Source organism: Cydia strobilella, chromosome Z, assembly GCF_947568885.1.
Source record: "Cydia strobilella chromosome Z, ilCydStro3.1, whole genome shotgun sequence".
NCBI lineage: Eukaryota > Metazoa > Arthropoda > Insecta > Lepidoptera > Tortricidae > Cydia > Cydia strobilella.
In genome coordinates, this window is record NC_086068.1 from 22,545,015 (window position 1) to 22,569,883 (window position 24,869).

The window sequence follows — 24,869 nt, forward strand, 5'->3', positions numbered from 1 at the left end:
TTTGTGTATATTACAACGTATAGATTTTATAAAAATAAGCATACAAGAATTTTGAGATCTGTTTTTCTGGACCACCATCAACAGTGGCGCCAACGGGTGAGCAGAAAAACGCTAGCCCTCATTGTTGTTGTTGAAAGCACTGACTTCAAACGTTTCAGTTGCTAGCGCCACCTTGCGCATATAAAACGGGATAATAAATTTATTTTATCCTTTTTGAAGTCGATTTTACTTTTTTTTTTGAGATTATATTTTATTAATCATCATCATCCCACGCAGTCGAAGTCGCGAGCAGAAGCTAGTTTTCTAATAAAAACAAATTGAGTTACCTATTGTATACCTTAAAAATAACCAATAAAATAGTGGGACTGCCACTGTTGTCGTGTAAATCAAATTTGATATGCCTACATAAGACAATCTGATACTGGAAGTCACATTTTCGTTACCATTACTGTGGTATTTGATACATAGTTATTAGGACTTAGGACTAATAGGGATTAGGATAATTATAACGAGTTTAGTATCTACCAAAAGCTCACATGATCATCGCCGCAACCAATCGTTAATTTGAACAACATACATTATAAACAAAATAAAGATGGGATAAATGGAATAAAGCAAAAGAAGAGTGGCACTCACATAAAGAGGTCGTAGTTTACACGGGCCGGGCCCCTAGCCCCGGATACCTATGCTGATAGGGGGCCGTTCACATTGGGGAGGATGAGGAAGTTGCGTATCGCCGCCGGCGCGGCGCGGCGGCAGTCGCGGCACTCGCGGCCCGTATACTCCAGCGAACATGCGCCTGACCATCACTGCCCTATTCGGGGTCCTCCTGGCCTGCTTTTGCCGTGAGTACCTAGACTATACTTACTGAATAAGACTAGCCACGCTAACTTATTCTTAAAAAAAAACATACACAACAAAACTGGTATTCGTCTTAAAAACATTAGTAGTTAATGCCATTTAGATTTATCGAAATTACCTAAGTATATAAAATATCGAAACTTTGTAAACACACACATGTTTTACCAGACAGTTTTCTTCCGCAAGCATAAAAGTAACGTAAAAGTAATAATTTTGGTTCCTATTTTAGTGTACTTATGTCTTATTATTTATGGATCATAAACATAATTAAGCTTCTCATTCGTATAATTTCTTATTCATCGATGAACAAATGCCCATAAAAACGAGCCAAAACTACGTTGAGGGTGGTTGTAGTTGGGTTGGCAAGGTCTATAATCTATAATCTATAACAAGATAAATTGGGAGGAACTGTTATACTAATTGACCATGCAATAGCAGCGTCCTAACGCTCTATTTAATGCGACTGTCCTTTATGTTTATTTATGCAACGCGATTTTACTCAATTCTACATATAGGTACAGGTGATTTCTGGGTCGTCATCCAAAACTACTTTTTCTGACTCTTTATATGATACACATTATCATAATCATATCATAAAATTTACCTATCTTATGCTAAGTAATCATGGTCACTGGTATGACTTTTGACATACGCTGCATGTAGTCTCCATGGCTGCATGGAAAGCGAGTGATTTTAAGGTAGAATCTTGAGCGTAGCGAGGGACTCTAAAACACGAGATGTAAAATGTTTTTTCTTACTTGTCATCTGAAAAATAATCATCATTGGTGATAATGTTAAACAATAATTAACAACATCCTTAGGCTCATCTTTGAATTCTGTATGGTGTCTTGTTGTCTTTTGCAAAACGAACCCGAAAACACCCTGTATTATCTGGGTTGTTTATTCGAAAAGTTTCACACATTAAGTTTATCTGTTAAGTAACAGAGGTGCTATAGGTTAACTTCGAAAGCGGGGTAATTTTGAAAATCTCTAATATCTACAAAACTAGAAACATTTTCTACTGTAGCAACAGTAAGCAAGATGCCTTGTGCAACGACGGGGGGTAAGTGAAATTTTGCAAACGAGGTCTTTAGATTCACGACAGCCGCAGGCTGGACTGCATTAAAGACTCAAGTGCAATATTCTTACCCCCGGAGTTACACACAATGATTTTCATGGCACTTGCGAAGAAAAACTAAATTTTAAGCAACATAACTTAATACGATGACATTTCATGTTATTATTCTGAGTTTCAAACATTCGTCCCGCCATACTGTCATTCAGTTTAGGCATCGAAGGCACAGACCTATCCGGCATTCAGCCACGATGGAAAATTGTGTAAAAATATTTTAAACGGCTATTAAATTAATCAAATTAAATATTTTTTAACATAGGGTAACTTGTGGAACAATGAAACACCAAAAGAACTACGCAACGGATTTTGATGCGGTTTTTTTATTAGATAGAGTGATTCAAGAGGAAGGTTTATATGTATAATTTGTAAAGGTTTGTGTAAATTAGTTGAACTACCCGTGCAAAGAAGGGGCGGGTGGCTAGTTTTCAATGAAACACTCCAAATATAACAGTGAAACAAATGTAACAATTGAGGTCTACCATGAAACATCGTTAATAAACATTGAAACGGTGTAATAAATAAGTGACATTAATACATATAATATGCTTTCAATAAATTTATGAGAAAGGAAAGGAGAAAATAGTGGTAGGCTGAAATTGGTTATTTAAAAGGTTTCCGACATATGGAATGATTATAAGATTGCTGAAATATATAAAAGCGAAAGACTTGTTTCATTGTACACACACTTGAGTTCCATTGTGAATCGAAAATCTGGTCAGCACGTAGGTACGGCATGCTGCGAGAAAGGTATGCCTTCTATGTCCACGGAGCATGATTGTCAACTAGGTGGACGCGGAAGGGTTTTGAGCATCTCCATGCTTGATCACTTACTCATACACTTTCTGGCAACATAGTGTTTTATAAATATCGTGATGTTTCATTGTGTACGACTGTTTCAATGTTAGGTCACATGAAAAAGCCATCAATGAAACATTCAACATATCTTCTTCTTCTTCGTCGTTCCCTCATGACTGAGGATCGTGACCAAGAACTATATCCCTCCATTTAACGCGATCTAGGGCTATGTGGGCTGCCCTCTGCATGGGACCACATGCTTGTCTAATGGAATCCGACCATCTTGCAACCTATAAACCATCATAATCTCAGCCGTTTCTAAAGTTAAGTAACTTATATTTTGCCATATGATAGACACATTATTTATCAATTTTCATGGTATTTTATTTTCACAGATTTCGCACATATTCTTCAATTATTAAAAAATAATAAGTTTGTTCCATTGTGTACTGGTAAATGGTGTTCAGTGAACATCATGTTTCATCAAACATGAGACCTGTTTCATTGTATACTACAAACAAATGTTTCATTGTGAGACTAGGGTTTTTTTTTAAACAATTTAAAAAAACTGCACCAAAGAGTGAACGAAATTTAAAAATCTTTAGCTCCAAATAAACTTTAATACACATAGAACACAACAAAAAATTAAATAACGCCAAACTCGATTCTATATCTTTGTTAAAAATTGCGAAACATACCTACATGAAAAAAAATATTCTTGCCGCACGAATTCAAACTAACTCTCGTAGCAACGTGCTTCTTCTCCGAGGCGCATTGGGGAGGTGTTAGGGGTCGCTGAGCCTGCCCTTGCTTGACAGACGGCACTAGGTAGCAACAGCTAGTTTCCGAGTAATCGCAGTTTCATTGTGTAGGTACGATTGTTTCAACCTAGGACAATTGACCCTAAACAATAAAAATAAATTATAAACGTCAATAATGTCAGTATTTTAAAAGTAAAACTCATTTATACTAGGGATGTACCGACTAGTCGGGAAAGCCGACTAATTGGCCACATCTGTAGTCGGCGATTAGTCGGCGACTAGTAGGCCAAAATGGCCGATTAGTCGGCCTATTCTTAATTACAGAAAAAACAGGACATCAACGATATAAACAGCGAATATCAAATGATAAATATCTATTTGGGTTGCGTACGTGGCTGTTTAGCGTGCGGAAAGTTGGTTTTCGTGAACTAGTGCTTTTTACTTTTCCAATTTTTTTTTAATTTTTACTTGTTCCAATTCATGACTACTTATTGATGAGTGTTAATATTAGTTTCATTTAAACGTCGTAATCAACATAAAAACCTACTGTTAATGTAAGAATACGAAAAATATGCATATTTCATATTTTATTACTTACCTCTTCATCATTATAAGTATTATAACACGTTTATTTTTTAATGTTGAAAAACCGTTCTTAATAAGTTGTCTGAATGGAACGGAACGCCTGTCAAAGAAGAGGCGTATTTTCTTACTGTAAGAATGTTTTAAGTTTCCAAGGGCAACATTCGATATTGTTTTTATAAATATACGATACACAAATAATCATAAATAACGATATTTAGGTAATAATAGTACAATGTTTTAATATTTACAATTGTTTCTGTCTTAAAGAACATGCATTTGAAAAAAAAAACTTTCATTGAAGTGGCTTCAAAAAATTAACAAAATCAATTCTAGTCGAATAGCTAGGGTGCTAGAAAAACACTTCTTCATAATGTCAATGTCAATGATGTCACAGAATTAATAATATAAAAGTTTCGAATTCCGTTCCTTACTTGTTGCTTTTCTTATTTTTTCGCAACTGTATTAAAAAACGTCGTTCGATACACGTGCGGAAATGTCCTATTGTATTTGGTTGCATTTACGAAAGTAGGTAATATGAATTTTAGGTAATTTTATTTCTATTACTTGAGGTGTCTTTAATTAAGCTGCTAGGTAGGACCTACCAACCTTACAAAACGCGGTTCTCATAAGGAAATATCACTTAAGCCGCAGAGGAATTATTACTGTTATGAGTAATGGCGGAGCACAATGCTTCTATACAGCCTATGGTCACTGGGGATGGTAATAAATAATTGAATTGTTATTCCACACGACCAGTCGTTAAGTCTTTACATCGGCAGGAAACATCTTTCAATTAGTAATTTGATAAATATCGCGACACAAATGGTTTTTGCTGTGTTGGACCAGCTAGAAAATAGTGAATTTTTATCGCGGTAGACCCGTTAATATCTTTTTGTTTTTATTCTGAAATAAATTAATTGAATTGAATTGAATATATCATTAAATATGTGTACAAAACGCGAGAGTTTAGTGTACTAATCGGCCACCTGAGCGCCGATTAGTCGGCCAGTCGGCTAGTCGGCCAAATCACTAGTCGGTACATCACTAATTTATACCTACTTGGTTCGTATGAATTAGTGACACAATTTTTAAAAAAGCTATATGAATAATAATCTGTAAGAATAATAATATATTGGTTCACTATTGTACCTATTGTGACTATATTGTTACTTGTAACTTTGGCGTTATAAATAAAGATTTGTATTTGTATAACTCCCTCGGGAGTTATAGCTTTTTTTACAATACTTAACTCCCGCGGGAACAATATAAGACTTTGTCCTTTAGTATACCTGCATGAAATAAGACCTTTTTCGAGCAAGTGTAAAGTAAATTAAATAGCGGTGGTACAATAGATGAGTCATGTACGTGTAAGATGACACCGCGTTTTCATGAAACTGTTGAATAAGGCCAATATTAATACTCTTCTTAATAAACAGTATTTTTCCTTATCCGAATAGGTGATATTGTTGGGATAAGATAAGATAAGATAAGAGTGAACAAGATCACCTTGTTTGTAAAGAGAGGATAGAAACAATGACCCGTGGTCTGCGATCCGATATATGGAATTAATTGTTATCCTCATCTGTTATTTAATTCAGACCGCGATAATATCATGTTATACCTATAATACCATCGTCCTCGCTGTTAACTGAAAAATCGTAAACCTTGTTATAATGACACAAGGTCCACGTCCACCAATGGTCAAGAGTTAGTACCTACTTACATACATACCTACATATATGGGACCTACATTGATAAAATGGCTTCCGAGCCGAGCGATTGCTAAATCCGGGGTGGAATGTCTATTTATGCCCCACTTAATTTAATAATTCCAATTATAAACAATATTTTTGTGTCCCATTTCAATTCCGTTTGTATTTAAAAGCTATAATTATATTGTTATTAGTTTCTTAAGAATGTAAGTACCTAAATAGGTTAAAAACCAACCACATTCTGAAATTAATTAAACTAATATTGCTAGTTTGTCTTATGTGAAAAAATGTACATTGGGGTAATTTCGACAACGGGATAATTTTGATGATTGCAAATATTTACCAAACTAATAAAAGCACTTTATACTTTGGTAACAGTTACGCTACCGCAACGCTTACCGAGGCGACAGGGACAGGACAGCACACAGACAGCGGTGACAGTTTTAATTCCTACCAAGCTACTCGTACGTACTTGGAGTTCATTTACATTAGAATAAAAGTGGGACGTAATATTATCTGAAATGCCAAGGGCGGATGATAACAACTTATAGATGATGACTTGATGACCTATGTTTTCAGTGTGATTAATAAGTGAAATGCCTACTACTTAATAATTTTGTTTACATTATCGCTCATTATACCGGATGGGGCCTGTAACACGATTTACACGAGCAAATAACTTAAGCATAGATTCACAAACGATGACACGTTTGTTCAATAACTTTTAAAAATTATGAAGTCTTTATACTTCCTATTTTTCATACAAATTAAATATTATCTTCAATGTACGCTGTCATCACTGTATGTACATTGCGTCTTAGAATAAACTTTAGAGTGTGCTAAATAAATCAAAACAAAAGTTATTTAGTTAGTTAGTTTTTATTGTATATAAGAATCGGGTTACATTGCAGCTCGAATATACAATTACACGTTCAGTTACACTGAGACTTTACCTTTTCAGGTGTACATACATTTGCAACACATATATTTACATATTTATCTAAATACTACACATACTTATGACTAACTTAAATAATCATTAACACAATATTGTCTTCGGTTACCGCGATAGTTACTCATGAAATAAAACTATGAAAACGGATTATATCACGTATATTGAATTTATAATACATCCCGACGTTTCGAACTCTTTACAGCGTTCGTGGTAGTTTATGATGGTTCATTATTTTTGTATGTGGGTATTTTTGCACTTTGTAGCTTTTCCTCAGTCACCCGTTGACCACGAACGCTGTAAAGAGTTCGAAACGTCGGGATGTATTATAAATTCAATATACGCGATATAATCCGTTTTCATAGTTTTATTTCAATCATTAACACAGTAAAAACATTTTTCTATAAGCCACATTTTTGTGTTTGACTTGAATAGTTTAAGATCCATGTCTTTAAAACGATCCGGTAACTTTTTATAAATTGTGATACACATAATATAGGCGTTTTTTGCAGTGAGTGACAAGTTTACATATGGCTTAGGCAATCTGTGTTTGTATTTAGGTCTAGTTACGCGGGAACCCAATGTGTTATTATCCGTGAATAGGTATTTATATTTGTGGACAAAAACAGAAACTTCATAAATATTGAGACTGGGAAAAGTAAGAATGTTATGTTTTATAAAATATGGACGGCATGAATCTCTAGGATGAACTGAAAATATGGCTCTAATACAGCGCTTTTGGACAATGAATACGTTATGTTTATCAGTGCAGTATCCCCAGATTGTTATGCCATATCTTAAAATCGAATGTACATATCCATGATATGCTATTAACGCTGCTTGAATGGAGACAGTTTGACTCACTCTTCTTAGAGCAAATACAAACCTATTTACTTTGGAATATAATGTGTCTATGTGTTCTCTCCAGTTTAGTTGATTGTCTATATGAATACCTAAAAATCATGCATGCTGTACTTCTTTTATGGAAATGTCGTCATATTGTATGTCTAATTGTTGTGAGTTGCTTTTATTAGTATGGAATTGAATGTAGTTAGTTTTGTCTAAGTTTATTTTCAAGTTCATTTTTTTTGCAACCAGTTTTAAAAGTCGCTGAACAAATGTTGGTCAGTAGTACAGCCTACAGTTTAATTTTTTGCTCCTGTTACAGGCCCCACCTGGTAGAATAACTTCTGTTGATAGAGTCATTGCGTTAGTTTCCGTCCAGCTCTAGTTTTCGTCCACTTGACGGATTTGAATATAAACCTACCTTGCCGCACATATTTGGACTTATTGCAATACTTAATGTCTAAACAATAGATCTATAGGTATCTACACAAAAATGATATTTCGCAAATAGCGAGTTAAAAATAAAATATATTAGTTGCTATATAAGTACTCCGTCAAGTGAACGATAATTAGAGCTGGAACGGAAACTATTGCAATTACCCTAGGTATTGTAAATATCCGTAAATCAGTCTGCTATTTACTAATTTAATTCCTTAATCCTTTAGCGCTAGATAACTGAGAAATGTTTGTCAATCGTAATTGTGTCAGCCTACTATACAGGCCTAGCCTATTGTAGGGGTCACGGGTAAGTAGGCTTCCGTAACCAAATGGCAAAAAACGGAACCCTTATGGATTCGTCATCTGTCTGTCTGTCCGTCCGTATGTCACAGCCACTTTTTTCCGAAACTATAAGAACTATACTGTTGAAACTTGGTAAGTAGATGTATTCTGTGAACCGCATTAAGATTTTCACTCAAAAATAGAAAAATAACAATAAATTTTGGGGTTCCCCATACTTAGAGCTGAAACTCAAAAAAATTTTTTTCGTTAAACCCATACGTGTACGTGATCTATGGATAGGTCTTCAAAAATGATATTGTGGTTTCTAATAATTATAATTTTTTTCTAAACTGAATAGTTTGCGCGAGAGACACTTCCAAAGTGGTAAAATGTGTCCCCCCCCCCTCTAACTTCTAAAATAAGAGAATGATAAAACTAAAAAAAATATATTGCAAACTTCCACCGAAAATTGGTTTGAACGAGATCTAGTAAGTAGTTTTTTTTAATACGTCGTAAATCGTAAACCGCAATTTACCTTTCACTCACGTTTCACATAAAAATACATTGTTTAAATTGTGTAATGTACGGAACCCTCGGTGCGCGAGTCCGAATCGCACTTGGTCGGTTGCAGTGTCAGTAAACATCACGTACACATGTAAATATAATAAGTTGTATTAGTAACCTGTGAAAACCACTGTTTATAAATAAAACATCTTGAATTTTTGTTTTTTTTTTTAAATATACATTTATACAACACAAGCTGTGCCCGCGACATTGTGTCCATCCCTGGTTATCTTGAATGTACAACTTTGAAAAATAGTATCTGCAAAATTGATATAACTCCGTAATAGATGGATACAGTCTAAGGAAAAAACGTGCCTCAAAAATCACGAAAATTTAATTCTCGATCAGATGGCGCCATTACCTTTGGCCTACGCTCGTATAGAGGGCGTTGACGGTTTCGTTTGTTATTTAACAATTTTAACGCATATGTATATAAGTGAAATAACATGGGTCAAAATCATAAAAATAATTAATGCAAATAAAAAAAACATTTATCCATATTTAAATATATATATATATCGTATCGTGTATATATTTTATCGTATTTTTATAAATCTTTATTTTTAGTTTTAAGGTGTGTCTATAGATGGCAGTGAATTTACTGTGGTTACAAAATTTACTATTATATCCTCTTTGGTATCTGCATAGAGTAACTTATACTAGAGCGGTACTGTCATAGTAAATTTTATAACCCCAGTAAATTCACTGCCATCTGTCGACACACTTTAAATCTAAAATTGAAGATTTGTAAAAATACGATAAAATGTATTTAAATATAGATAAATGATTTTTTTTATTTGCATTAATTATTTTGTTGATTTTGACCCCATGTTCTTTCACTGATATGCGTTAAAATTGTTAAATAACAAACGAAACCGTCAACGCCATCTATACGACTGTAGGCCAAAACTAGTGGCGCCCTCTGAACGAGAATCAAATTTTCTTGATTTTCGAGTCACGTTTTTTCCTTAGACTGTATCCATCTATTACGGAGTTATATCTATCTTTGGTATCGCAACGAAGTAGAATAACTATTCCGTCGCCGAGTATCTGGCCAAAAACAAAGCACTTCAAATGCTCATTTATTATCAATATTATATTATCATCAACACACACACGCCCGCATAATTTTATTTCCCAGACCTCATAGCGTTTATGTGATTATGAAAATACAAATCTATTATTTTATTTTTAACCCATTCAATTTTGAAAAAAAATTGGCGTATATATGGTCCATTGTATACTTACCTACGACATTGTGTCGAATTTGTTTTGCTTTAAAATAACAAAATGGATTAAAAATAATAAAGAGGATTTTTTTAGATTAATAAAAGGTACAGTATAGGTAAATTTAGCAAAGGTAAAGATTTAACAAAAGGTAAATCGTTTTGTTCGACTAGTTTCAGCATACGCAATGACATGTGATCCGAGTCAGAGAAAGTATGGATGCACAATCAGCATGGATAATAAGTGCCGGTGCTACTACGGCTGCAATATGGAGCTCCCGTACGACTCACTGACCGATTGTAATAAAGACCTCAATGGTAAGAAACCATAGCTAAATGCAAATCGAATTCCACTGTAGCAGATCCCACAAATAGTAACCGAGCCGTATGTGTGACTACAAGTAGGTATGCCGACGGATAGTTTCCAATTACCTAGCATACATTTTCAACATAATAAGATCGCAGAAACCTTGCAATTTACCTTTTTGTTTTTTTTGGAAACTGTTGAACACTCATAGTCTTGCCATGCCCATCTGTCTCTGTCCACGGCATATTTATTTTAGTATGGATATGTTAATGTTAAAACAAAATCATGTTTTTCTAGGGTACCTATACCTATACATTCAATGAGCATAACTCTATAGAGATCTTAGATCTGATCACCGTTTGAAGAATCAATCACTTCTTCCTGCCCCCTAAATATGGTAACGTGTTTGTGTAAACAGAGCGGGGTTCGAACGCGTGCAACCGCCGGCCTTGCCGCCGCGGTATCTGCACGCAGACCGTGCTGGCGCCGGGCTTCGCCTGCAAGTGCGACGGCACCGGCTTCTACGGAAACTACTGCGAAAAACGTATGTTCACTTCAGATGCATTACCACGTACATTAAAAACGTCCAGCAGCCAGCCATATCACATTTCAAATATTCTTTTCATCACACTTGCTCGAAAAATATCTTATTTCATGCAGGTATAACTGAAGGGTAGATGCCTATATATTGTTCCCGCGGGAGTTATGGATTGTAAAAAAAACTCCCTAGGGAGTAATAGCTTTCTTATTTATTTATGACACAAATTCATACGAACCAAGTAGGTTGTAAGTAAAATACTTTGTTTAAAGTCAAAGTATAAGGGGGTTTTACTTTTAAAATACTGCGTATAAACGCCTATTAAAATATAAAATTTAATGTTTTGTTTAAGTTTAAAAATATTTAATTTGATTAATTTAATAGCCGATTCAAATATTTTTACACAATTTTCAATCGTGGTGAATGCCGAAGGTCTGTGCCTTCGATGCCTTACCTCTCAACCATACGTCGACTACAGCGGGCATTTTGCGGGCATGACACTTCGTAAGGTTCACATATCAATCTTCGAGTTGTCACATTAAAGTATTTGTACTTAGTATTTGGTACCTAGTATTTGTAATGTGCAAATCCAAATACCTTAGCAACTAAGGCTGTACGTTAGTTAGGTATCTATTAGTTTACGAGTATATCCCTTCAATTTTAAATAAAAATAAGACTGAATAATATGTAGTATATTTGATTTAACAACTTACTTATTAATATTGTCTTCGGTTACCGCGATAGTTACTCATGAAATAAAACTATGAAAACGGATTATATCGCGTATATTGAATTTATAATTCATCCCGACGTTTCGAACTCTTTACAGCGTTCGTGGTCAACGGGTGACTGAGGAAAAATTACAAAATGCAAAAATACCCACATACTAAAAAAATAATGAACAATCATAGACTACAAACTTTAAGGCTGGTTGTACATGCAAAATCGGTTCATAAGGCTAGTTATACACTATAATTATTTTTCAAGTAAAGATACTTACTTATTACTTATGCGAATATATTATTAATTTTTTTTTCCAATATATAGGTATGACGTTTCCGTGACTTAAGTTCGGACTGCTGTCGTAGTATCCTATTCATTTCAATACGTATTTAGGTGTGCAAATTAACAAATAAAGCAAATCTTTCTATTAAATAGACACAACTGCACCAACAAATGCAAGTATGAACATCAGTCATAATGACGCATGTCAGCTATTTATTTGTTTTTTAGATGGCCACTTAAATGGGCTTATCAGTTGTCATTAAAGATTAATACATGATAACAGGTAACTATGTTACAAATATATATATATAGTCCTCCTCATCGGTTTCGATGACGGCGACCTCAGCAATTATGGATTACGCCTATTATGGGCTCGAATGTGGCTGGCCAGGCCGAACTTGGTCTTAAAGACTCTATTGCAGGTGCTACAATAGAGTTGGCCAGACGCGTTATACGTATACGCGTACGAGGGCTTCGGTCTTTCTTTACGTTGTTGGCGTTTGACATCTAAGGTATTGAGGCGGTTTTCTTCAAATAATTTGATGCGGTTAAAGATGGTCGACCGCCAAGATGACCTGTCTGTAGCAAGCTCCTCCCAACGCTCAGGATCGATGTTGCAAGCGTTCAGGTGTCGTTTGAGCACGTCCTTATAACGCAGATGCTGACCGCCGTGCTTCCGCTTGCCTTCCACCAATTCAGAGTAGAATACGGTTTTGGGCAAGCGGCGGTCATCCATACGGAGGACATGCCCACACCACACCACACCACACCACCTTAGCTGTCGCTGCATGCATTAGCAGAGCCTCCATACCATTATGACACCACTTACTCGAAGAACGACTCGGGTATCGTAGATTTGGAGATTACTGAGAACTCAAACTAGAGACGAACACTTTTATTGTTTTCTTTTCGATTAACCTAGTTAGGCATTACAAGTGTTGCTTCTTCCACGGTCCACACTAGAATGTCGCAACTGGCCCGGTTCCCTCTAGTCGCCCCCTTCCAATCACTAATCACCTGTCAGATTTCCACCAATCACCGATCAGTATTTTCGCGCCATTTCAATATATACGGATATTGTCTATGTTGAAACGGTGTTACCGTGATTATTTTATTGAAAATAACAATCAAATTAAGGCTTCTAAACGCGAACCCTAACACCATAGAGCCCGGAACGTTAAACAACGTTACAAATACTAAGTATATGTACTCGTAAGTTAAGATCTTTTTTTGTAAACCTTACCAAATAACTTGCCCGCAAAATGCCCGCTGTAGTGCGACGTATGCTCTCAACAAATGACAATTTGGCGGACGAATGTTAGAAATGTCACCGTAAATAATTATTTCGCTTAAAGTTTTGTTTTTTCTTCGCAAGTGTGATGAAAAGCATTGTGTATAACTCCGGGGGTAAGAATATTGTAAACTCGAGCCTTTAATTCACTCCAGCCTGCGGCTGTCAAGAATTTTAGACCTCGTTTGCAAAATCTCGGTTACCCCTCTCGTTGCACAATGTACTATAACTATGTTTGACACCTTTTTCGTGAATCGGAAAACGAACCTTGCAAGAAGTCATCGGGTCCGACATCGGGTCCGACATCGAGCACGACATCGGGCCTCGTTCGCAAGTGTAGATTAGCTAGTAGCTAGTAGCTTTTGTTCGCGGTAGGAGTTCCAGGATTATCAATTAAGTGCAAACTATATTTGATTTCGTGTCAGTTACCATACCACTAATGTGAGGACGGTCTGAGTACAAAACCTGAGCCCTGACAAAACTGCAGAAGTGTGTCACCGAGCACGAGCAGTAACCGGGCTCGGGCTACTTTAGTATACATATACTTAATACATTTTATAATAACCTGGTTTTATAAACTTGAGAAGATATTTCAAAAATAATAAATCCGAGAATAATCATATAATGTTACAGAGTAGGCAAAAATCAGAAAACCAATAGTTTTTCAAACTATATCATGTTACATATCCATTGAAAGAGCTCATTGTGAGGATCTCACATATATTTTTTAGATAATTTTAGGATAAACAGCTTAGAAGTTATTCAAGAAAATAGGCAAAATATGACCATTCCCCCCCTTTATCTCCGAAACTACTGGGACTAAAATTTTGAAAATAGATCTTTACCTATAGATTACAGGAAAACCTATCAAAAATGTGCAGTCAAGCGTGAGTCGGACTTAATTACTTAGTTTTGGATCCGACCCCTACGGGTTTTTTAAAGACATTTCACTCACGTTTCACATAAAAAATACATTGTTTAAATTGTGTAATGTACGGAACCCTTGGAACGCGAGTCCGACTCGCACTTTTAAAACTAAACGTTATAGTTCTAGAGGCCTCTTGTTCATTTTTTTGCACAATAAATATTTGCTGTCAGTCCTGAACAGACTATTTACAACTCTATGGACTGTCAGAATATTCCGCGCGAGCATTCAAATTCGAAAGCGGGGGGCATCTAAACATTTTGTACCGAAATATGCACTTTATTATGTACAAAATTTTGTACTGCAGGAGTTAGGAGGATAAAACTTGTAACATGTTGTAATCGCTGTTTGACTCTCGTTTCTACGTTCACAAATACTAAGGTATTATATTAAGGTATCATAAAAAAGATACAGCACGTACGCATAGCCAACGTGCCAATGGTTAACTCTCCGTAGCGCAGGGCTCGGAACCGGTATTTTTTTTAAACCCCGTAATAGCCCAATATTTTGTTTTTTTTTTTTATGCTCATTACGTAGGACTGAATCATGTATTTAGGAAACAATTTTGCATTATTAAAACGTCCCATTAAAAATGAAATTATAAACAAAAGAACGAAAAAGAACGTAACAATACCTATATTTTAAGAACGTAATAATACCGGTTTCCGACCCCTGCCGTAGCGTATCGTAGTTATCTCTCTCTATCACTCTTCCCTACTAGTGCGACAGTGACATTTGCGTTTCGTTTGGTTTCGTTCGCTACAGAGCATTAACTATTGCACGTTGGCTATACGCACCCTGGTTTCAAGCCTTTTATCCAAAATGTACCACATTTTAAAAATATATTTTCTACTGGATAACTGTGACTGTGACTAGCGTTACGACGAGTACAGATACCTAGTATTAGCAGAGTACACATTTACATTGACCCAGGAGTTCTCAAACTTTTAACCTTAAGTAGGTATTCCTATAATATTCCCAGATTAATGCGAACCTATTTCTCTAACAATTTTTTAATTTAATTTTTATAATTCCGTATTGAGGCTGACATGTCCAAATGTAGAGCGTCCAAAGCCTCAATAAAAACCAGAGTAAAAAAAAAACAAAATCCCATAGGTAACCACCTACCCAAACGAATTCAACCCTAATAAGTATAACTATACTACGAACGATTCTGAGAGCGTGTCTTTTTATTGCCGTCTTAGAAATAAAATAAAATTAACACGTTCCCTGTCCGGGCGCCCCCAATGTGGGGTCATGAAGCTTTTTTTCAGGAGTTAGTGCTTCCACTATGAGCTCACAACTTCAAAGTGAAAGCACACTTGGACGTGTGACTTTGTCATATTATTTTGTATGGGGACAGTGAACGTGTTGAGGGGGGTCTCCCCATGCAATGAAGGTAGAAGCGAGCCATGCAGTTACGCGGTTATCACACTACTGCCTGCGTATCCGCATCCGCAGCAATTTGAAGACCGCCTTACCCGTTACCTATGATATTACGTACCTACCTACTCAATTCACACATATCGTGCACTAAATTAATCTAATTAAGTTTTGTTCCAGCATGCCCCACTGCGCGTTTGCATTACGGACAAGTCTTCCCCCACGAGTGTGTCGTCATATAAAACAAGCTCGCACGTTCAATTCTTTATATCTATAGTGTAGTACTTAAAATAAATAAAAGTTGTGTAATTGTACATTGTGTTTTTATTAAGTATGCACATAACATAAATAGGTAGGTATACAGTGACCATATGTGATGTTTTCAACCAAAAGGTACCACATTGTCGGATGCCGATAAGGTTGATTTCTAATTGAAGCTATATGGAAATAGCGCCTTACTGACAAGCGACAATAAGTACCCTTTTGGTTGAAAATGGCACATATCTCAATGTTGTTGAAACACCTATGGATCATATATGATCCATAAGGGCTCCGTAACCAAAATGGCAAAAACGTAGGTAACTAAACTTCGTCAGGTCCGTCCGTCGATAGGTTATACCTTAGGTACAGTATATTTGAATAAAATTTTGAAAAAGATATAATTTGTGAGCTCTAAGTATTAGGTACTAAGTTTAGAAGTTAAAAACATTACATATAAAAAAAACGCAAGTCTCGCAACGCAGTTCTTCCGCAACAATAGTAGATTATTAACCAAGGGATGAAAGGCACTCGTTTCTGTCGAGGTATTTTGGCGCAAGAAAGCAATGAGAGCGCCAATAGTCCGAGGCTGAAAGGATGTTACTTCACTACAGGATGTCGTTTCACCCGAGTTAAACACTCTACTTTTCATTTCGAATACGAGGAAAGTAAAATACATGTTTTTTTTAAACATGACTAACTAGGTATATCTACATTTTTATAGTATTTCTTAAGGGTACGTTCAGTTAACAATTTAGGCAAAAGTATCGTTATTTATGGAATGGAGAGTCAAATATCAGAATGGAAATTGTATAACAAATCCATTTAAACTCAAATTTCAATTGTTTATCGTAAAAAAAAATTAAAAAATCGTACTTCGAACGTAAAATGCTCTAGTGCAGACACGTATCATTTTCTGCACATCTTTTAGAACGACAATGATCCTCTTTCAGAGCATGAGAAATGAAAAAAGTTTTGAGATGTAATGTTAAACCAAGACGGTTATTTTACTCAGTACCTACCGGGCGGTGTCAACAGAACTCGAGAAAGTTTCCAAGATATAAGTAAAAAACCGAAAAATGGGACCTTCACACCCACCGCTCCCCTCCGGCTGACGGGCTACGGCCGGGGACTATTAATTGATATGTTCACCTCCTAACTAGTCAAAAATGGTGTTCCAAGCATTTTCCTCTACACCTTCTTGTTGCTTGGCCTAAGGACGAGCGCTATGTTCAATTAGGATTATTTTAAATGTAGCTATGCGATGGCCAAGACATTATATGTATGTATTTTTTGCTTAAAGGGCCTAACCCAAATAATAATACTAATACTCATACCGCTCATACGCATATTCATACCCATACTACCTATACACATTTTCGTACTTACATCGTACATCGTGAATCGTTAAGTTATAAATATAGTTTGTCTAAGGACTGTCTCATTTCAAACATAGACACAGAGCATCATATCATGTTATCTTTGTCTTACATGGGGAAATCGGCCCTATTTTTATTTTATTATACTCTCTATTTATTTTTCTTTTTAAGTTAGTTTTTTTTTATAATATGGATATAAAAATAAGATACAAAAACACGTACAAAAACAATACAAAATACATATAAACATATTATAAAAAACCTAACCTAGGGTGCCGATGCCGCCAGCAGCGGGGCAGGGCCTAAGCTGCCGGTGGTCAGGGCCGCAGAGAGAGGAACCGGTGGACTATCCGCGCCGTGTCCAAGATCACCGCCTTCTGCATCTGACCCTTGATCCAACCACCTAGCGAGTCTCTCAAGGTGTTGGTCGAGACTCTTCGCTATGAGACCGTTCGCCGAAACGACTATCGGGACAATGATCGTCGAATCAACATCCCACATGGCGGTTATCTCGTGAGCCAAGTCTAGGTACTTACTGGACTTGTCCTTCTGTCCGTTATTATCTATATATATATTACGCGAGGCCGATTTTTGTTCATCCCATCAGATCTACTGTTATGGTCCGATTTTAATAAATTATATGTCATTTGATTCGTCTCATGCTACAGATTTGCAATAAGCTCTTAGTTTTTTGATTTTTTCCCGAAAAAGTACTAAAAAGTTAATTTGAAAAAATGTACCACGTGACCTTTGTTCTGACTTGAGATTGAATTGAACTCAAACCTATATCCAATGTATGTAAGGTATCCAATCCATTCAAATATTTGTTTTGAGACTGTAACATGCATACACCACACTAAAAATTATATTAAAACACCATAAAATTGTATTATTGTGTTTGATAACATGTCAGACATGTGTCATCCACATCGTACTCATCAAGATGACACATGTTTATTTTATTGTTGCTTTGGCACATAGAAGGTAGGATCCTATAGAAGTGGCTTACCGCATGTGCCCGTGAGGGACAGAATTTGTAGCCCACCAGCCCACCATAAACCATACAAAACGGTGGGGAAAAACATCTATATTTACTTCAAAAAGCACGTACGGCGAGGTTTGTTCTTATGAGGATGTTAAATGATGTCGGATCTTTAAGGTAAACGGTCAGCCAATGGGGTTGGCAACTGTCAAAGGTTTGCAGAGATGGCGCCATCATAGCTTGCCCCTTTTTCTAAGAGATTTGGCTTAAAGGGCTGGCATCCAGGAAATTAAAAAAACAAAAATTTGTCTCAATTGTAGGGATTGACAGGGCAAGCTATGCTGGCGCCCTCTACTAATTATGTCGACCGGCCAACCCCATTTTCCGCATCGGTCCGCGCCCTTGGAGCGGTGCGGCGTATGTGCGATCGTATGTAAAAGCCGTAACAAACTACCGCACCGCACCGCGATCTTGGTGCGCCACACCCATAAGTGACAGCGAGAAAGAGAATATCTCGAAAAGCCGTATTGGTGCGGTCAAAATCTCTTACTCGCTGTAACTTATAGCTGCGTCCTTAACGTATGTACAGTGACAACCTTGCACACTATCGATACGTGCGCCGCATCGCACCAAGGCCGCGGTGAGGTGTGGTAGTCTCTAACGGCTTTTACGATAGTCTGTTAAATACGGCTATAATATTCCTTTCTCGCTCTAACTTAAAGCTGCGTCCTTAACGTACGTACGGTGACCATCTTGCGCACTATCGATACGTGCGCCGCATCGCACCAAGGTCGCGGTGAGGTGTGGTAGTCTCTAACGGCTTTTACGATAGTCTATTAAATACGACTATAAAGCGGCTAACACATTACCGCACCGCACCAAGGTCATTGTGTGACTTACTTATGGGTAAGTAAGAGCGAGAAAGCAATATCTCTTTCTCGCTCTTACTTATAGGTGCATCGCACAATGACCGGTGCGGTGCGGTAATGAGTTAGGCGCTTAAGGTGGGGGCCGTACGCCGAGAGCGAGAAAGAGATATTTTGACGGTATCAAGGTCGCGGTCCAGTCGTTGTACAGACTTTCAAAAAAGTAAATTTAAAAAAACTAAATTAGGTTCAAGGGCCTGACACTCTTTGATAGAGAAAGATAGTCTTATTGCGATTCCTATAAGAGGAAAGAGAAAATAGTGCCATGCTTTATTTTTATCACCGACCGGGCATTTTTTCATGGTCGGGTTTGCTATGATGGCATAACCCGACCATGAAAAAATGCAGAATGAAATGGAGGCGATGGCGAAATACCGAAATTTATAAGAGTGAAAGAGAAAAAACCGGCCAAGTGCGAGTCGGACTCGCCCACCGAGGGTTCCGTACTTTTTAGTATTTGTTGTTGTAGCGGCAACATAAATACATCATCTGTGAAAATTTCAACTGTCTAGCTATCACGGTTCGTGAGATACAGCCTGGTGACAGACAGACGGACAGCGGAGTCTTAGTAATAGGGTCCCGTTTTTACCCTTTGGAACCCCATGAAACTGTCAATACATGAATATGTCTTTCTCTTACCCCTGGTCCATGGAGACTATATAAAGGAGCCAAATCTCTATGTACGAAAAGTGTCCATCAAAAAACAGTAATTAGGCGGCGCCACCATACACCGAAATACTACTAAAAACAACCTAGGTAATTTGGTCGGGTTATTTGTTGCCTTATATGGTTCATGTTATACACATATTCCAGAGCCTAACTAGCGCCACCGGAGAGATTAGGAACTATTATTTAAAGCTGAAAGCGGTCACTTTTGCAACAATTCTGCTTCTCCTTTCTATACCATCCAATGCCATCCATACCCTGGTCGCTCGGTTTCATGTCTATAACTACGTGTATATATACTATGTCTATTATTAGGTCAGAGGGTCTACCGCGAAAACCGAAATTCGCAAATTGCGGGGATCTTTCTCTTTTACTCCAATGAAGGCGTAATTAGAGTGACAGAGAAAGATGCCCGCAATTTGAACTTCGATTTTCGCGGTATAGCCCAGACACGGAATGTCACGGAATGTTTGTAAAATGTTTGTAAACTTCAGTCTCATGAATAATAGGAAAAAGAGAATTAAATATAAATTATACTCTAGCCCTATGAAATTTTAGGCATGAGAGCCAAATGACAAGAAGGCATCCTATCCACGAAATCTTGATTTACCGTATCATAAAGCGGTCGCGTATCATGATTTTTAGTTTAGAAAGATGCGAAAAGATAGACAATAATTATGTCTTTTTTGCATCAAAACTAACGATCACAAAACATGCTGGTAGGTGCTACGCGACAGAAATATAATACGCTAAAATTATACAAACGTGTCGCCATTTTATAAGAAATAATTATGTGTAAGATTTCATATTCTGTGGGTATAGTCAGCATCAAATAGATAGTGACAGCCAGTGATTCATCTGAAGACGTCACATTTCCTGATTTCATTAAGCGTTCAGTCTTAGGCTGCCTGTCCACAGGAGCGCAGCGAGGTGGCGGAGGGATGAGCGAGGAAAAAATACACAGACTGAATGGCATAAAATCTCCGCTCTGAAATTTTAATGAAATTCTATTGCTGGATTTTTTCCCCGCTTACTGCTCCGCTTCAGTGCACAGGCAACCTAACTTTTAGAACCATACTCTAGCGGCGTTTTGACGCCGCAACAGGTCTCTAGTTATTATTATTATTCAGTAAGCAGGCAGGCAGTTGTGACAACTGATATAGCCTGTATCCAGTTATCATTGACAGTGATCGTTGGCAGGTAGATGTGGAGTATGGATGGTATAGAAAGGATCGCAATCTCTTATGGCAGAATTGTTGTAAAAGTGACCGCGTTAAGCTTTAAATAATAGTTCCTAATCTCTCCGGTGGCGCTAGTTAGGCTCTGGGACATGAGTATAACATGAACCATATAAGGCAACAAATAACCCGACCAAATTACGTAGATTGTTTTTGGTAGTATTTCGGTGTATGGTGGCGCCGCCTAATTACTGTTTTTTGATGGACACTTTTCATACATAGAGATTTGGCTCCTTTATACAGTCTCCATGATGTGGAGGTATGCTTGTCTAATATTTTTTTTCAAATTTCCCAGTAAACACTATATTTTTTCAATATTTTAACAATAATACTATATGTGTATAGAAAAGGATGAGTACCGTCCGTGGGGTGAATAGGGATCGCGGGGGGAATTGGGACAAGAACCGGGAATGTCATTTACCTGATAATTTAAAATAAAATATGTATCACAAATTGTATCTTGTGATTGAAAATAATAGTAGATTATAATATTATTTTGGTAATAGAAACATTGGAAAAGCATGAAAGTCGTGATATATTGACAAACTAACAGTTAAAATTGAGTCTGTCTGATTTTTTTTGTTCTTGTTTACTGACAATTTGGTTTACCAACTATATAAACACATAAACATATGTTCAATTTTCATGCAATAGCTATAGTGCAACATAGATAAAATATAGTTTAAATTTAAAAGTAGAAAAATTACTGCCTTGGGTGAGACTTGAACTCACGGCCTCTGGATCGAATGCATGGCAGTAATTTTTCCACTTTTAAATTTATTCTAATCTTTATAATAGGGTATTTGACAACATTAAAAATATATAACGAATTGCTGTCATCTTGAAAGATAATAAACTAATAAAGTATATTTCACTAGATTTGAATGTAAATTATGTTTATTTTTTGGAAAATAAACGAAAGAAAATTTAATATTTTTTGAAATTTCATCAGGGACGTGAACGCTCTGTGATTGGTCAACGCTCGGATGACGTCACACGCGAGTAAACATTCTTGATTGTCTTGAGTATTTTAACTGTTTTATTTGTATTTAGTTAATTTTAGTTATTGTTCCACAGTTTTCTGATATATTCCGATTTATCTGTATATCTAAATATCATAAGAATCTCAAAATGGAGCCGAAATATGTGAAAGCTGATAGCGGCAACCTACCAGACATAGACGCATTAATGGTTGCACTTTTCTTTAAAGATAATCCGGATTACTATGCTGCGGAACTTAGAAATGTAAAAACAGCTGTGTGAGTATACGTAGAAATTGTTTATTTACGAATATTTCGATTTCGATGATACGAATACGACGACGATATATATATAGAATACGATGACGAGAATAGTATCTCCATACTGGACTTTAGTTTGAAAGAAAAAGTATGCTACTAACTACCTACTAATGCTGAAAGAGCTATGTTATGAGGTTATGTAGTAATACATTAAATACAAAATCCGCTGCTTTAATTACCATATTTATTTACAGTTAAATATTACTTACATCGAAGTGGTCTTTACACATAAAAAAATTGTATTTGGATCTCTTCGCGCTGGTTTTAAACATATTTTTCTTTTTTTGGGATTCGTTGGAATGGAAACAAACGATTTGTCTGGATATTTTATAGTCGTACTTGAACATTGCGGCACTATACACCATTTATAAACCATTTTACAGTGAAATAATGAATTCAATGCACATAAACCATAAGATTAACTAAGGTCATTGACTGAGTTTACGTGCGCGTGACGTCACACGTGTCACGTGATTAGCCCCTTTGCAAAAACAGCGTTTAAGGCGCGTTCAAAATAAATAAACTTTAACATTGTTTTTTTTATATTTAAAACAGGAAATATCACGGAAATATCAATGTAGTGTAATTATTAAGTCATAAACAATAAATTAAAACCATTTTCAAAAATTAGTCAAATAGCCTGTAGCATAGCTCGCAGACGTTTCAGCTTGTTAATAATTTTGAAGAAAAAAAACCGACTTCAATGGGGGATGCCGCTGAAAGTTCACTTATTGTAGATGGTGCACTCTTAGATTCCAGACAATGAAATGAAAAAGACAGCACCTTTTGCCTAATTATGTAGAAAAGGAGGTAAAACCACCCACTTTTCTAGTAGCATTTCGTTTTTGTAAGGGTCGCAGTTCTAACCTAACCTAACCTATTTTTCTGATAGCATTTCGTTCCTGTAAGGGTCACAGCTCTAACCTAACCTAATCTACTTTTTTGATAGCAGTTCTGTTCTGTGAGAATCGCAGTTCAAAACCCACCTAACCCACTTTTCTAGTAGCATTTCTGGGTCCGGGTCTGTGTCCGGATCCGAGTCCGGGTCCGTGTCCGGCTGTCCGGGTCCAAGTTTGGGTCAGAGTTCGGTCCGGGTCCGGGTCCGAGTTGGGGTCCATGTCCAGACCCGGGTCCGGGTCCGAGTCCGGGTCCAAGTTTGGGTCTGGCTCCATAAGGAAGAGAACAAATCGCCAAATGTGAACTATATATGTGACACTGAAGAGTTCCATTCTGATCATCATAAACAATTCCACTTCATCAAATGTCACTTTTTTAAATGTAAATGCTGGATTTGTTGATGAAAATACAAAAATCACTATATGTATGCCTTTCACATTTGAGGAGTTCCCTCGGTTCCTCGTGGGTCTCATCATCAGAACACGAGCTTGACAAAAATATGTCTTAAAAACTTAAGTTGCTCAACAAACATACAGAAGAGGACAAATCGCCAAACGTAAATTAAGCGTCATTAAAGAGTTCCATTCTGATCATCATCAGCAGTTCCACTTCATCAAATGTCACTCTTTAAAATGGAAATGCTGGATTTGTTAATAAAAATACAAAAATCACTATATGTATGCCTTTCACATTTGAGGAGTTCCCTCGATTCCTCATAGATCCCATCATCAGAACTGCTTTTTGAAAAAAACGGGACCAATCTGTATGTATATACTTACAATCAAAAAAAGAATTTTCAATATCTGTCCATAAACGACGGAGTTATGGAGTAACAAACATAAAAATAAAAAACATGCAACCGAATTGAGAACCACCTCCTTTGAAATCTTAGTCGGTTAAAAATTAAAATATAGCTTGTCAAACGACTGTCTCATTTCAAACATAGACAGAGAGAACAAGAGAGAATCATAATATAGAGATAATATATCTTTGCCTTACACTAGTACTAGCATCCAAAAGAAAAGGATGAGTACCGTCAAGTGGGGTGAATAGGGACGGCGGGGGGAATTGGGACAACAACCGGGAATGTTATTTACCTGATAATTTAAAAGAAAATAAGTATAACAAATTGTATCTTGCGATTGAAAATAATAGTAGATTATAATATTCTTTTGGTAATAGAAACATTGAAAAAGCAAGAAAGTCGGGATATATTGACAAACTAACAGTTTAAAAGGTGGCGCTAGCTGTCATAGGTGGCGCTAGCTGTCACGGTTAGCATCGTCTCTGTTTTTTTTTGCATTTAAAAATGTATTTTTCGATCTCCTTAAAATAAAAATATAACACAAAGAAACTGTAAACATCGATGCATCATGTGAAATAAAAGTGCAAAGCCGATATAGGCTATTTAGTGCGAAAACCTGTGAAATACTATAAAAACAACAGTGACCTTTTATTGTGAAAATACCTCGGTATTTGAGACTAAAAGTGCGGCAGATACATACTAAAACCGTAGACAAACAAAGTGCTAACAAAATTCATAGTGAAGAAAAACCTAGCAAAAAAATTAAAACAAAAACAAAATAAAATACAGACAAAGAACCCATCCCATAACG

The 24,869-nt window shown here is 36.5% G+C and overlaps 2 protein-coding genes across 2 annotated transcripts in view; both read left to right on the forward strand.

Annotated features, from left to right (window-relative positions):
* Positions 1–24,869, forward strand: part of LOC134754305 (proton-coupled amino acid transporter-like protein CG1139) — a 522,474-nt gene that overhangs the window by 451,863 nt on the left and 45,742 nt on the right. The window lies entirely within an intron of this gene.
* On the forward strand, positions 753–15,920 carry LOC134754067 (uncharacterized). The gene is made up of 4 exons (XM_063690141.1): positions 753–845; positions 10,332–10,475; positions 10,883–11,008; positions 15,787–15,920. Exons 1-4 carry the CDS (start codon positions 794–796, stop codon positions 15,846–15,848), a joined length of 384 nt encoding a protein of 127 aa, XP_063546211.1. The 5' UTR covers positions 753–793; the 3' UTR covers positions 15,849–15,920.